General features: G+C 42.5%; 1 protein-coding gene across 3 annotated transcripts in view; it reads left to right on the top strand.

Moving 5' to 3' along the window:
- Nucleotides 1-14,471, top strand: part of Dis3l2 (DIS3 like 3'-5' exoribonuclease 2) — a 345,312-nt gene that overhangs the window by 20,096 nt on the left and 310,745 nt on the right. For all 3 annotated transcript variants that reach the window (XM_052192653.1, XM_052192651.1, XM_052192652.1), the window contains exons 2-3: nucleotides 6,180-6,327; nucleotides 6,859-7,016. In XM_052192653.1, the coding sequence (XP_052048613.1) occupies nucleotides 6,276-6,327; nucleotides 6,859-7,016 (210 nt within the window). In that variant the 5' untranslated portion in view covers nucleotides 6,180-6,275. The remainder of the gene's footprint in view (nucleotides 1-6,179; nucleotides 6,328-6,858; nucleotides 7,017-14,471) is intronic.

Genomic DNA, 14,471 nt, shown 5'->3' with positions numbered 1-14,471 from the left:
TCTGTGGGACAGTTTCTGTGTGCTCCCTGACTTGAGAAGGTCACCCTTTGTGGCCACACATGGATGTTCTTATAACTTGTTCAGTTGTGGTTTCAAAGGGTTATGATAAAGGGAGGTGAAGTTTAAAATAAGTGGAATGAAGTTCTTTTGCAGGCCTCAGTTTTGGAATGAAGTAATTTTTCTTCAGTTTTCTTTCCCGGGTTAGACCTCTTGCTGGTGTATGTCTAGGTCTATTACATTCCTTCTGTAAGCTGTGTCTGCCCTTGAGCTTCTCTAGTGAGCTCTTCATTTCCGTTGCTGTTTGCTACCCTGGGACTTCCATCTCATTCATTCAAAAATAACTGTCTTTCTCTTGTCACTATACCTAAATTATCGTTTCTTTTGGCAGATTTTTTAATAGCTTCTTTGATGCCTTATCTGGGTAAATTATAAACCTAGGAACCTTCAGAGATGGCATTAGTTAAATCTGCACTCTTCTCTGTCTAGTTTACTTTCTTGATTCTTTGCATGCCTTTTAGTTTTGTTCATAGCAGCCTGTTCTCGGCTTTCCCTTTTTCCTCTTGAAGTGTAAGACACGAAAAACGAGGGCGCCCCAGTGCTTCATGCCTTGGAAGGCGACACCTGTATCACTTTCAAGAAACGATCTTGATGCAATAAGCAAGAGGATTTTTATTCCAGAGGCTCTGGGGTCCACAGTCATATACCGTGCAGGGGTAGAGGACTGTGGGACCCCGAGTGCAGAATTGGGACAGCTTTTATAAGTTTACAACAAAGCCCTCGAATCACAAACTAATCATTCCTTAGCATTGAGAGCCCGGTCTATAGCTGTGTGAACTCCTGGGTGGGGGTAATGGCGTAAGCAGTTTACAGAAGCAAGATAAGTAGATAATTAGCTCATTTCCAGTTACCCTATAGGGCCAGGATCACCTACTCAAGGCCTTTTTGCCTAGCTCTTAACAAAGGGCAGGCTCTGGAATGTGACCTTTTACCTAGTTTCTAACAAAGAGCACAAAGAGCGGGCTCTGGAATATGAAGTATTTGGGGCTCCTTAGAAGGCTGGAGTTAGAGCTTCTTTGGAGCGAGATAGCATTTTAAACTTCTGACTTCTTGGGGTCATTGGAGAGTTAGACTGTATTTTCTATCCTTTCAGAAGTTGGAAGTGGCTCTTTTCCTTTTCCTTTTCCTTTTCCTTTTCCTTTTCCTTTTCCTTTTCCTTCTCTTCTCTTCTCTTCTCTTCTCTTCTCTTCTCTTCTCTTCTCTTCTCTTCTTCCCTCCCCTCCCCTCCCCTCCCCTCCCCTCTCCTCTTCTCTCCTCCCCTCCCCTCCCCTTCCCTCCCCTCCTCTCCTCTCCTCTACTGCAACTTGGCTGAGTTAATTTCAGTCTTTTTCTCCTGAAGTGTGAGTATGCAGATGTTTGCTCTTCTACCCTGCCCATCCCTCCCCCCTCCCCCACCCCAGCCTGATTTTGTAGTAATTACCTTGGTGAGCATGTATTAATGGCTGCTGCCCTTTTGTAGGTGGTTCCTCTGAGGCTCTGGAGTACATTTCCAAGTTCTTGTTTGCTGGTCAGCACTGTGTGTTCCTTCTGCGTTTGTAAGGCTTCCTGCTCCTGCAGTGATGGGCAGCACCTGCGGCCTTTTCCTTCTGTTGTTCATGGTCGTGCTCATTTTTCTAGTTTTGTGTATGCACAGACTCTAGATTCCGGGAGAAAGCTGTCCCTCCCTCCTTTTCCTTGTCTCTTTTTATGTTTTTTCTCTTCCTGCTCTCCTGCTCTGTACCTTCCCTTCCTCCTACTCTCCTTTCTTTTTGCTTTTCTAAAAGAGGGTCTCCCTGTGTTGGCTTAGCTGAGCCAACCTTCTGTGCCTCAGCCTGCCCAGCATTGCTATTGACTGCAGGCATGCACCACCGTACCACCACGCCACAGCAGCGGTTAGGATAGCCTGGGGTCCTTGGAGGTCAGGGTCTACCATCACACCTTTTTTTTTTTTTTTTTTTTTTTTTTTTTTTTAGTTTTTTTAGACCTGGTTTCATGTGGGTCAGGTTTGGCTTGAATTTGTTGTGTGGCTGAGGAGGACCTACCTTAAACTGATACCTCTGCCTCTTCTTCCTGATGTGTGTTTTTAGTCAATATTTAGATCTTTACATTATTTCAGTAGTTTTGTATGATTTTATTGTTTTTATTCTGGGGGAGTATTTGCCAAATTCCTTCTTTGATCACTTTGATTTATTCTCTTTCCATACCTCCCTTCTGTGCCTCCAGCCCCAATCTCGTCTTCTTTCATTTTAAGCATACCTGATTAAAACTGTACTTCTCTGTATATGCTATGAAGTAGGAAGCCACTGGATTTCTTTGTAAATAGCTTAGTGATGCATGTTGATTAACCTGTGTGCTTGCCACTGATGAGTAAGAGAGTGAGAGTTGGCATTGCCTTGCGTCCAGTGAGCTCTGTTGTCCTCCCCCTCCCCACCTTTATTACCGAGTCCATTTTGCCCTCCTTTACTTTTAGGTTCTTGTCAGCGCTTCAGCTCCACAGAGTTCAGCTTGTCATTAAACTTCTTGTGCCTTTCTTCCCTTCATTGCACAGCTTCATGAGTCCGTCTGTCTTTGCTGCTCCTGAAGCTGAGATTAGGCCAAAGTGAGTGAGAAGGCACAAAAATTCAGGCCTTTTCAGGCCCTCAGGTGTGTCGTTGGTACCCTGTAGGGTCTCCCACTTTCAGGTGTTGGCCCTAGGTAACCTGGTTTGTCCTTGGCTCCCTTTCACCTCTTGTATTTCATACCAGTGTGTGTTTGTTGTAACTTGCCTACTGTTCCAATAGGCTGAATTAATAATTCAGGGTTTTGAGCCTCTGTTGTACTTTGTGCATTGTGCTAGGTTTAGCGCCTGGAGGGTCTCAAGATGTGCTCATGAGCTGTCTTCAGATTTACTTTCTCAAGTGTAGTGCCTTTCCCCCCATTCCTTGCCATGCCTGCCTTTGATACCATGTGCCGTGTTGGCTGCTACTGCCTGTTCCTTCCTAGCCCTCGGCCAGCTCTTAGACTGCTGTGCCCAGGGTGAGTGCCCTTCTAGGCATTGGGCAGTGAGTCACTGTTTCTCATCTGGAAATTGTCCTGTTCCTTTAGTTTGTCAGGGCAGTATCTAGGGTTTCTCCAGAGTTCGTGAGCTGTCACAACAATGTGATGAGGAAGGTAAACCCATCTGTTTAGTCATCTTTTCCTTAGCAACATGTATAGTCAGTTTTTCCTTGCTGCTTTCTAGTACTTTGGTACTCATAGTTGAGTTTTTGACTCTAGTGTCTGGCTTATTCTTGCCAATTTTGTTACCTAAATTCTGTGTTCTCTTCCTGCTCTTTGCTGGCTTTTTTTTTTTTTTTTTTTTTTTTTTTTTTTTTTTTGGTTTTTTCGAGACAATTTCTCTGTGTAGCCCTGGCTGTCCTGGAACTCACTCTGTAGACCAGGCTGGCCTCGAACTCAGAAATCCACCTGCCTCTGCCTCCCAAGTGCTGGGATTACAGGCGTGTGCTGACTTTTAACAAATGAGGCTTTCCTGGCTGACCCTGCTCCACTTGTGTCTTGCTGAGATTCACTTATGTGGTTATGTAAGAAATGGGGCTTCTCGGGCCTACACTCTAGGCACTGTGGGGAGTCACTGGGGCGCAATGATGAACCTAACAAAATGTCTTTGTTTTTCTGAGGTAGAAGTGACAGGAATCCAGTTTCTGCAGCAAGGGAAAGTACAGATGCTGTTGATACTTGAATTGGGTCTTTTGTATTTCACGTGCTTTAACTGGTAGTACCTTCATTTAATTTTGAATTTCTTACTGCATCATGATTAGTATTCAGGAACCTGTCTTAGTGTTCTCTTGCTGTATGGAGACACCATGACCATGGCAACTTATATAATAGGAAACATTTAAATGGGGGCTTGCTTATAACTTCAGAGGCTTGAGTTGGTAAAAGCATGTCTGGCAGCATGGTAGCCTACAGACAGGAGCTGGAGCTACATCTTGATCAGTAGGCAGAGAAAGAAAGAGACTAGGCCTGGGATGGGCTTTTGAAATCTCAAAGTCCACCTCCAGTCACACTTTCATACTTTCTCCAGTAAGCCCACACCTCTTCATCCTTCTAATCCTATCAAAGAATTCCACTTCCTGCATTCAAATATGTGAGCCTGTGGGGGCCATTCTCATTCAAACCACAGTGGAGCCCATCCTCACCTTTGGCTCTTGTTTTCTATTACTAGTTTGCATCAGCCTCTCACTCTACTGGGGCTACTATTGTGCACAGACTCACTATTGGGAACCAGCTCTGATCATGAATTTTTCTTTGAAAACTTTCCTTGTTTTCTTATTACTTGACTCTGTTAGCTCTTTTCCTATGTCTTATTTTTATGCTTCTTTTGTTGTTGTTTGTTTTGTTGTTATTTTTATATTTCCTACTTCTTCCTTTTGCATTTGTAATGCTGCCCTAACTGAACTGATTTATCTGGAGTACTTGCTCAGACATTGCCCAGGGCCACGTGGCCTATCTTGATGCTTCATGGGAATGCAAAGGTTGCTTGATTATTCCTTATTTTACTGCCTTCTCTGCTATAGTGGATGGACCCTGGCTATCCATTCTTGACCTTGTTGGCTTGCTTCTTCATCTAATAGCTAGGTGATGTCTCATTATAGATTATGTTTCACTTTTTCTAGTGTTTGTTCGATTATTCCACACGGACCTGTAGTACCTCAAATAGAAGCCATCATTTTTTTCTAGCATTAGGCCAGTCATAACTCCTAGTCCCATCACTAGGAATCTATCCAGTTTCCATGTTTTAGGACCTCCTGGTTGCCAGGGGAGTCACTCAAGCTGCAGGGGACCTTGTCAGAGGCCTCTGTTGTCAGTGTCCACCTGTATCGCTCCAGTCCTGGCCCTTCCTGTTGTCCTGACTCATCTGTTTCTCCACAAGGTGCAGGTGCTGGTCTTCATTCCATCCAGTTCTGACTTCTGTGCCAAGAAGATTCTTCTTAAAACAACTTTGCTCTATTGTTCTCTCTGCTCATTCATGTTTCAGAAACTCCCTAGTGCCTTTGAAACCCCGGCTTGTTTTCTAGACATCCAACTTGTTTTAATTTCCTTGCCACTGCCTTCTTCCATATAGGCGGGACTCTAGCCAAATGGAATTAATGTTGCAAGAATATGCCTGTGTTTTTCTGTTTGCATCCTGATTTTTGTTTCCTTTTGCCAGAAGTATGCTTTCCCCACTTCTTAATGTCTTAGTTCTTTCTTAAAAACTTTCCCAAGATTCTCTTAGATTTCCTGACCAGGACACACTCTTTCTTTCCTATATATAGTTACACTTTGAAAACCATGATTGTATCACTTCCTGATGTATATTACTATGACTGTATGACTTTTTAAATCTACTGCCCCTTTCTCTTTCATTGTGCTATGTACATATTTGTTAAAATAATGAGAGAATGAATACATGTCTGTATTAACCCTCAGGCAGCCCAGATTCCTCTCTTCCTTTTCCTATCCATATTCTGTTTCTGTGAGGATATCTTTGCATTTGGATTAACTTTATCTTACAATCACTTTGTTGTATCACCAAGTGGCCTGTTAACCTTTATCGTTGTCTTTCTCTTCTTTGAGTTAATAACAGTTTCAGTTTAAAGAAAACTTTGACCATTTGGTAAGGCTTGTATGAGGGAAATTTGAGGAATAGAAGATACGGTTCAAAATGACATGTTGGTCTATTTTGTTGAGAAATGATTGTCTAGTAGGATTTGATAGTTTGTAAGTATAGATTTAACTCTAGGTTGGTGGCCATTAGAATGAGAAGTACAAGTTGTGGTGGTGTGTTTACTGTCCAGGTGGTGGCCAGGCCCAGCAGTAGGGTCACATATTGTTAGACTTTCAAGCCTACTTCATTACAGCTTTTAGAGTTTCCCACACTATACAGAATTGCCTACTTTCTTATTTTCTACCTCATTGCTCTATTAATGGAAATTTTTATTTGAAGTGCTCCAAAGGAACTCTGTAGTGTATCTGTGAGTGTGTAGACCTTGGATAGAAATGCAGCACAGATTGTATAATTTTCCACATTGCTTTTGCCATGACTCAGTACTAAATTTCTAAGGGGACAAAGGAAACCACAGGTAACTGCTCTCTAGTCACCAGTTTCTTTTCGACTTTAGCTCGTGACAACTGAGCTGCTCAAGGCAGGAAGAACTCTGAGCTGAATAGAAGTGGGTCCCTGAATCTGGAGAGAAGAGGCCGCCTTGGAACCAATAATGAACCATCCTGACTACAAGCAGAACCTTCGGTCTCCGGGGATCCCCAGAGGTATAGAAAAGAAAATGGAGCTTGCCTTGGCAACTGGAGACTTGAAATACAAATGGACTGGGTGTGGAGGTGGAGGGAGTTCTTTGGACTGTGGGAGACTAATTATTTTAATGAACTGTTAAATATTCTCCCATGTTGTTTATTCTAGAATTAGACATGCTCTTATGGTTTTAGTTGATTGTTGTACAGCCATTTTATTTCTTCCAGAAATGTGACAGTCTTTTAATAATTCCTATTTTTAAAGGTTTGTATCTGCAAATAGCAAAGTATACCACACCCATTATTCAGATTTTGCTCCATGCATACTGCAGCGGTCACTTAGGGCTCACCCACTTCATTTATGCGGTCTTACATGTTCTTTCCTTTTTGTGGCCGTTTGAAATCATCACTGGAAAGGTTCATTCATTCTCTTGATGGCCTTTGGAGGTAACAAGAGCAACAACAAAAGACAGTGACATCATAACACCTCCAGTTAAAAAAATAGAGACGTGTGTAACCAAGGGAGGGTTGATTGCTGCCTCATGTTTCTAGGTGTGTCCTCTGTGGTTGGCCCGAATGCTGTTGGTGCTTCGCCAGGTGACAAAAAGTCAAAGAACAAGTCCACTCGAGGGAAGAAAAAGAGCATATTTGAAACCTACATGTCCAAGGAGGATGTTTCAGAAGGCTTGAAGAGAGGAACGCTTATCCAGGTGCTTAAAGCTTACAGGCTATTTAACCCCTGAATATATGGAAGGTCAGCAGTCTTGTTTATTCAACTTTTCCCTGTTCTGTGCTGTGTGCTCTGACATGGCGCTGAGTTTGTGCTTCTTAGATCTATAGCATGTGTAGGCGGTAAGTACCACTAGACTCTCTCAGGCAAACCTTTGAGAGCTCATGTCAGGGTTGCCTAGGGATGTTGTATTGGGAGAGATCTATATGAGCCAGGCTGGGGATTGGTTCAGTTGACCAAATAAGTATAAGGAAATGAGCTTTCCAAGTGAAGCAGCCAGTATGAGCTGTTAAGACAGAGTAGGTAGTGGGGTTTGATATGCCAGTCATTGAATTGTTCAGTGTGCCTGAAGCACATGGTGGGGGGATGGGTAAAGTTGTAGAGGAAACAGTAAACAGTATTTATTGAATGCTTTGCAATTTGCATAATCTGTTCCCAGGCTATTCATTGCTGTGGCTGAACAGATGTTCTTTGAGCATCTCTCTTTGAGCCAGGAATACTTCCTGTTAGGAGAGTGCTGCAGGGTGAGCTTGTGAAACCGGATGGGCTAAGGCAGCTTCGATGTGCTCCTGACATCCAAGGCAGCTAATAGGTAACAAGGCGAGAAGGGAGCAGGAGCGTGCCTTCTTTGAATTAAGAATGTTTCATAATTCTTGGGTAGAAATGCTACCATGTTGTACCTGACTCAATTAAAATTATTGTGTGAGGGGTGGGGCTCTCAGTGAAGTGCTCAACACACAAGCATAAGAACTAAACTGGGTCCCCAGTGCTCACACAGAGGCTGGGAGGACTGGAGTGAGAAACAAGAGGGCAGGTGTCCTGGGGCTTGCTAGCTACCTGCTTAGCTCCAGGTTTACTGAAAAGCCAGGTGAAGAGTTATTGAGGAAAACACTGTGTGGACTGCTGGCCTCTTTACACCTGTGTCTACACATCTACACGCATGTATAAACACAAGTCTATGAATAGTACAATGCTGTCTGAGTCCCATCTTCTCTCATTCTGAAAACTTAGACTTAGTTGTGTTTGGGGTGGAAGAGTCATCCAAATAGCAGATATCAGCTTCTCTGGTTTTATCATCTTTCTATAGTTCCTGTGTCCATATGCCATGTAATTGAGGTGACTCTGGAGCACATCACTAATTTTTCACAAATCAGGTGGTCCTTTTGATTTAGGTATACCCTTGTTTTTATTTCTCCTGGATGGCTCGACAAGGCTCTCTTAAGAGAATAGAAACCGTTATTTGCTTGCTTCTCAGTGCGTCCGTATACTTCACTTCACCCTCCTTGTTCCTGTCGGAGGTCTTGATGTGCCTTTCTCATTGTTGCTTCCTGCTATCCCTTTCCAGAATGTCCTTTGTTCTGATTATCTTGGACTTCCAGATTTTTCCTCTAAAGCCTGTGCTTCCTTGGTGTGGTAACTTGTGCTGATAGTCCCAGTACTAGGAGGCAGAAACAGTTAGATTTTGGTGATTTTTGAGACTAGCCTGATCTATATAGTAAGACCTTTTCTCACAAGACCAAAATCAAAATCACCACCACCATCTTCTTTTTTTTTTTAATTTTATTCGATATATTTTTTATTTACATTTCAAATGATTTCCCCTTTTCTGGTTCCCCACTCCCCGAAAGTCACATAAGTCCCCTTCCCTCCCTCTGTTCTCCCACCCATCCCTTCCCACTTCCCTGTTTGTCTTTTTCATCGTCGTCTTTGTCGTCTTCGCCGTCATCGTTGTCAGCAGTAGCAGCAGCTGCAGCTGCGACATCAACAAACCAACATGAAGCTAAGTGTAGGACTTGGCTAGCCTTTGCTCTTGCTGTCTTGGAGCTTGAGTTGTTTCCTCCCATCATAGTGCAGCAATCATGCTTGCCCTGTCAGTCCCTGAGCAGTCTGTGCTTGGATGTCATCCTCACATTTTCTGAGCTCAGTTGGGTGTTACTACCTTCATGAAGTCAGCTTTGTTGTCTACATGTTAAACTCTTACCTTTGTTTGGCTTTTGTGTCCCCAAATTGATTTTTCATTTCCTTTCTGCACGGCCATGCATATTGTTTGTGGTAGTCCAGCTCTGGGGCTTGGCCAGTACTTACTAAGCTTATGCTGAATAAGTATTTCTTTTGCTGACTGAATAAAGATCTAGATACTGCTTTTTGAAGAAGAGTGAGGGGAACTGCAGTTGTTAGAACTTGAGAGAAAACCAGCTTTGTTATAGAAGCACACCTTTATGAGATAGGGTTGGAGCAGTGTCCTGCAATAGTATTAGTTTTTGCTTCCTTTTAATTTTTGCATTTGAAGTGACTTTTTGCTGGAATTTAACACAAAACAAAAGATCTGATCAATATAACAGTTCACATTCCCAGAAGTTTATAAGTGATTCCTCCTGGCCTATGACATCATAAGCCTCTACAGCCAGAGGCTCTATCCCCCTCTACCCCCCACATGTGAGAACAGTTGTTCTCTGCAGATGGGGTGAGGAATGGGTTCCAGATATGAGGTCACCATGAGAATATACAACATTGTAAATAAGATTTTCATAGGGAGAGAAACAGAGTACATCTGCTTTTGGATAAAAACTTTCCGTGTGTAGCTGTCTGGGTAAGGTAAAAATGTAGACAAAAAGTGATATTTTTAATGCCATTGAAGAAAATTAAACATATCAAATATACTTAGAAATGTCTATCAACTTTTGTGCTCAGATATAAGTATGTCATAACCACCCTCTTCCTCACCATGAGAAAAGTCTTGTACTGAAAAATATTAGGGATCTTAAATATTAGTGGAATAATACAGTATTAGTCAATGTCTTGACAAAAGTTTGAGATTTCATTGTTTTGAAGGAAAGAGGAGAGCACAGTGACTAAAGAAACCTCTTTTCTGTATTTGTAAGTGGATAGCAATAAATATACTTCAGTACATGTAGTTTTCTTTATAACCAAGCTCACATCAGTGTGACGTTACTCTGCATAGGAGCAGTATTGCTTCGTTGTTATGGGAAGTGCTGTGAGAGACGAGAGCCTGGAGGGAGGTCCAGTGTAAGGAATACTGAGTGACAAAGAGAAGCTAGAATCGGCTCTTCAGAATCCAGATTAGGCACTGACTAATAGAAGTCCAAAATGAGCCTCAGAGCTGCTGGAGGCGTGATGTCAGATTCCTGTTGGGATAGAATATTGGTGAGATGTTGTTTTTTGACTTCTGAAAGGGCCTATTCTAGGACAAAGGGCATGATAGTCTCATAATTTCCAGGAATTTTATTCTTTGCTAAAATTAGATTTGGCTCAGTGGTTAGGAGCATTGGCTGCCCTTCCAGAGGACCCAGGTTCAATTCCTAGCACACATATAGCAGCTCACAACAGTCTGTAACTCCAGTCCCAGAGTATCTGCTCTCTTTGGCTTCTGAAAGCACTTTATGCACATGATGTACAGAAATATGGGCAGAACACCCACACACATAAAGGAAACAATAATTGAGGTCAGCTTGGGTGAGTATTAAAGAACAGAGCAGTAGAGGTGACATTATGATGGAATGTCTAAGAAGAGAGGTAACATTCAGAGTTATGATACCAGGGACAAAGGGATAATGTCAACTCTGCAGATATTAGGTACCTAATGAACTGAAGAAACATTTTTGACAGCCTCAAGCATTTGGGAATGAGCACTAGAAAAGTCACTGGGGTAGATGCAGATATTTGCACCCAACCAATGAACAGAAGCTGCTGACCCTTGTGGTTGAATTACGGAAAGGTGGAAAGAAGCTGAGGAAGAGGTCAACCCTGTAGGAGGACCAGCAGTCTCAATCTGGACCCCTGAGATCAAACACTAGACCACCAAACAGGCAGCATACACCAGCTGATATGAGGCCCCTAACACATATACAGCAGAGGACTTCTGGATTTGTATTCATTCAGAGAGGATGTACCTAACCCTCAAGAAACTGGAGGCCCCAGGGAATTTAGAGGGCAAGATGGGTGAGGGATGGGGGGCAGGGATATCCTCGTGGAGACGGGGTTGGGGAGGAGGTATAGGATGTGGAACAGTTGGGGTGGGGGTGGACGTGTGTGTGTGTGTGTATGTGTGTGTGTGTGTGTGTGTGTAAAATCTGTAGTGTATAAAAATGAAAAATAGGGGCTGGAGAGCTGGCTCAGATGTTAAGAGCACTGACTGCTCTTCCAGAGGTCCTGAGTTCAAGCCCCAGCAATCACATGGTGGCTCACAACCATCTGTAATAGATGTCTTCTTCTGATGTGTCTGACGATAGCAGCAGTATATTCATATAAATAAATACATAAATAAATCTTAAAAAAAAACAAAACAAGAAAAGTCACTGGGGTGATAGGCAAAAATAATTGTTATAATGAAAGAAATTATAGGCTGGATCATTGTTCCGAGAGAAAGAGGAGAGAGAATGGATAGAAGGAACCACTGCACATCCTGTGGTTAGGGAAGTCTCTGGGAGATCATCCTGTGGGGGAGACCTAAAGGGCAAGAGTGAGCAGCTTTGGGAAGGATTATAGGTAAAGAGACCAGCAAGTAGAAAACAAGAAGACTTGATGGTTTTGAGACATAATGGAGTAAAGGTGGAGTTAGGCAGTAGCCAAGTCCTTTAGGGACTTAGATGATATTAGAAACTTGGATTTTGCCAAGAACCAGCCTTGGCTTAGAAAGGGGTTCCTGAGATAAAGGGTGTTTGAAAGTGGCAGGAAAAAAATGACTTAAAGTCAATCTTGGGGTACAGGCTGGCAACCTGTGTTATTTATAAATAAAAAACGGAACTCCAGGTTCCTTTTGATTATCCCAGGAATCAGCATTCTGTGACCACCCTAGATTCTTAGAAGACAGCAAGTACACCTTTCTTTCTTTCTCTCTTCCTCTCTTTCTCTCTTTCTCTCTTTCTCTCTTTTTCTCTTTCTCTCTTTCTCTCTTTCTCTCTCTCTTTCTCTCTTTCTCTCTCTTTCTCTCTTTCTCTCTCTCTCTCTCTTTCTTTCTTTTTTTCTTTCTTTCTTTTCTTTTCTTTTCTTTTCTTTTCTTTTCTTTTCTTTTCTTTTCTTTTCTTTTCTTTCAACATTGTAGAGGAATCCAGAAATCTGCCTGTCTTTGTAAGCACAAACAATAAATTTAGCTGGGTGGGATCTGCCTGCGCCTAAATTTGCTCTGTTCCAGGCTGACCTTGAAATCTGGAATTTGCCTGCCTTTGTATCTGTTTGCCTTTGTATCTTTCTGACAAGCTGGGTTATAGCAGTTATAGCAGGACTGCCTCTGGTTTTTTTGTTTTTTGTTTTTGTTTTTGTTTAGTTCTGTGAAGCCCCTTATATTATTCATAGTGTGTCCTTATATTTTGCATAATTGAAAAATTGTATTTTTGAACTCATGTTTTCAGAGTTCTTTCCCATAACCTTAAGGACTGTCTTGAAGGTCACAACTTTTATATTTTTGTTAAGGATATAGACACACCCTTGCTTCCTGGACTGTCTCTGATTATCATGGAGTCATTAACCTTGGCAGAGAGGACATTCCCTGGAAGGAGGAACCTAAAGTAAAATATACAAATAAGCCTTACATCTAGCAACTGTCAACACTTGCAGAGGCCTAGGCCCTGCTGCCTCTGTTCCAGGGATGGGAAGCCATGTCACACTGTCCCTTTCACATGGCTATGCAGGCCTTGGCAGGCCTCATGCTCAGAACAGTGGCAAGTCATCAAAGGTGTTAAGTGGGCAACACACAGTCCAGTTCACAATTTAAAAATGTTTCTTTGGCTGTGGGGAAATGAGTAGACTTGAATGGATCCTGGAAGTCCACTTAGAAAGTCACTAAAATCCACTAGATAAGAAAATACTGCAGACATGAAAAGAGGGCAAGTGAGGAAGGAAGTGCGTTCATGTGGAGCCTGAGCGGGCACCATGCTAGTGTGTTCATGTGCAGCTCAAGCAGACACCATGCTAGTAGTGTGTGCAGTACAAGGAGGCAAAGGGAGGAATCAGGGCTATCCCTTTGTATCTGAGTAGATCAGGTGAAGACCTGATCTTGCTGTTAGTTAAGGTAAGGAAGACAGAATTGAAGATGTGTGGATTTGGGAGGGTGTATAAATGTGTGAAGGGTCCTGGCTATAACACAGAAGCATTAGAGCCTGGATTCTGGAACCAGATTTCCTAGACTTATCTTCTCAGTGCCTTAGTCACCTTGTCTATATCAAAAGAAGAAAACAGTAGTAGCTAAGTCAAATTAGCTAATTTAATTTCAATTAGTTCTTAAAAGTGCATGCTCTTAAAAGTGCATGGTCCATATTCTACGCATATGAACGGTGCTTGAGATTGTTTTTAATTACTGTCTGGCACATCTGTAATTCAGCTGAGTTGGTTCCTGCCCTGTGAAGATAGCTCTCTGTGGTTGTATATTTTAAGATTATTTTTCAAGAAAATCTGGAAAAATATTTTTATGTGTAAAATTCCTTCATTTTAAGTCTTTTCAAACATAGTGTAAGCCAGCTAAAATGTATTTGTGATTGCCAAGTTAGACTAAGTAGACCATTTGTGTGTCATTTTTCTGCAGTGCCATTCTGGTCCTTCGGTACAGCAAAGAGAAGACAGATAGTTGGGGGGGGGGGGGGCGTGTCAGTTGAGAGGTAGGCCTTATTGATTGTGTGTAGGAGGAATTGGGGACCCAGGGCTCAAAGTTTCTGAGGCTAAGAGATAATGACAGGCAAAAACTACTAGTTGGGCAAGGAAGTTAATAGCCATAGTTGAAGGACAGTGATTGGTAAATTTCTGGGCTGTGACATGGAGGTCTTAGTGAAACCAAAGTATTCCTGGAATTCCCATGGTATATGGGATGGAAGGAAGTACAGCAAACTCCAGTTAGAAAGAGTGATGCAGGAGTGCTGAGCGCCTCTCCTGCTGCACCTCTACCGCCCCGCCCGTTTCCTTCACCTTTGCTCTTCCCTTAGGACTGTGCTAGCCCAAAGTGTGCTGTAGCTGTAACCACACAGCATTCCACACGTTTTCTTTCTCTAGGACTAAGCTTAGTTATTGTTCAGTGCCCTATGTGGTCTGTTTGGGGGTTTGACCATAATCAGTATCAAATATCAATACAAATGACTAAGGACTGAGTGATTATTTGTGATAATATAATGGTATGTTAAGATGTGTACCATGGCACAGAAATTTGTAATTTAAACACCTGTGAAAGAAAGAAATTATTTTCCATTTAATCTTATGCCTTCACCTATCTTGTGAATTCTGTGCTTTTGAGTCATTCCTTTTAGTGGGAAATGTTCTTTAAACACTTTCTCAAGTTATCCTTTGAGTTGTGTTGGTAGGAAAACAGCTTCTTGCCTGCACGTGTTCCAGTGGCCATGAGTGCAGCTGGACTCCGGGGGCGGTTACAGCTGCTTGAGAAAGACCCACAGCCCCCACCTGGACCCTGTGCATAAATAGAAATAGACCTGCC

Source organism: Apodemus sylvaticus, chromosome 9, assembly GCF_947179515.1.
Source record: "Apodemus sylvaticus chromosome 9, mApoSyl1.1, whole genome shotgun sequence".
Lineage (NCBI taxonomy): Eukaryota > Metazoa > Chordata > Mammalia > Rodentia > Muridae > Apodemus > Apodemus sylvaticus.
The sequence above is the reverse complement of the archived record's forward strand: the minus strand, read 5'-3'. Positions and strand labels throughout refer to the sequence as shown.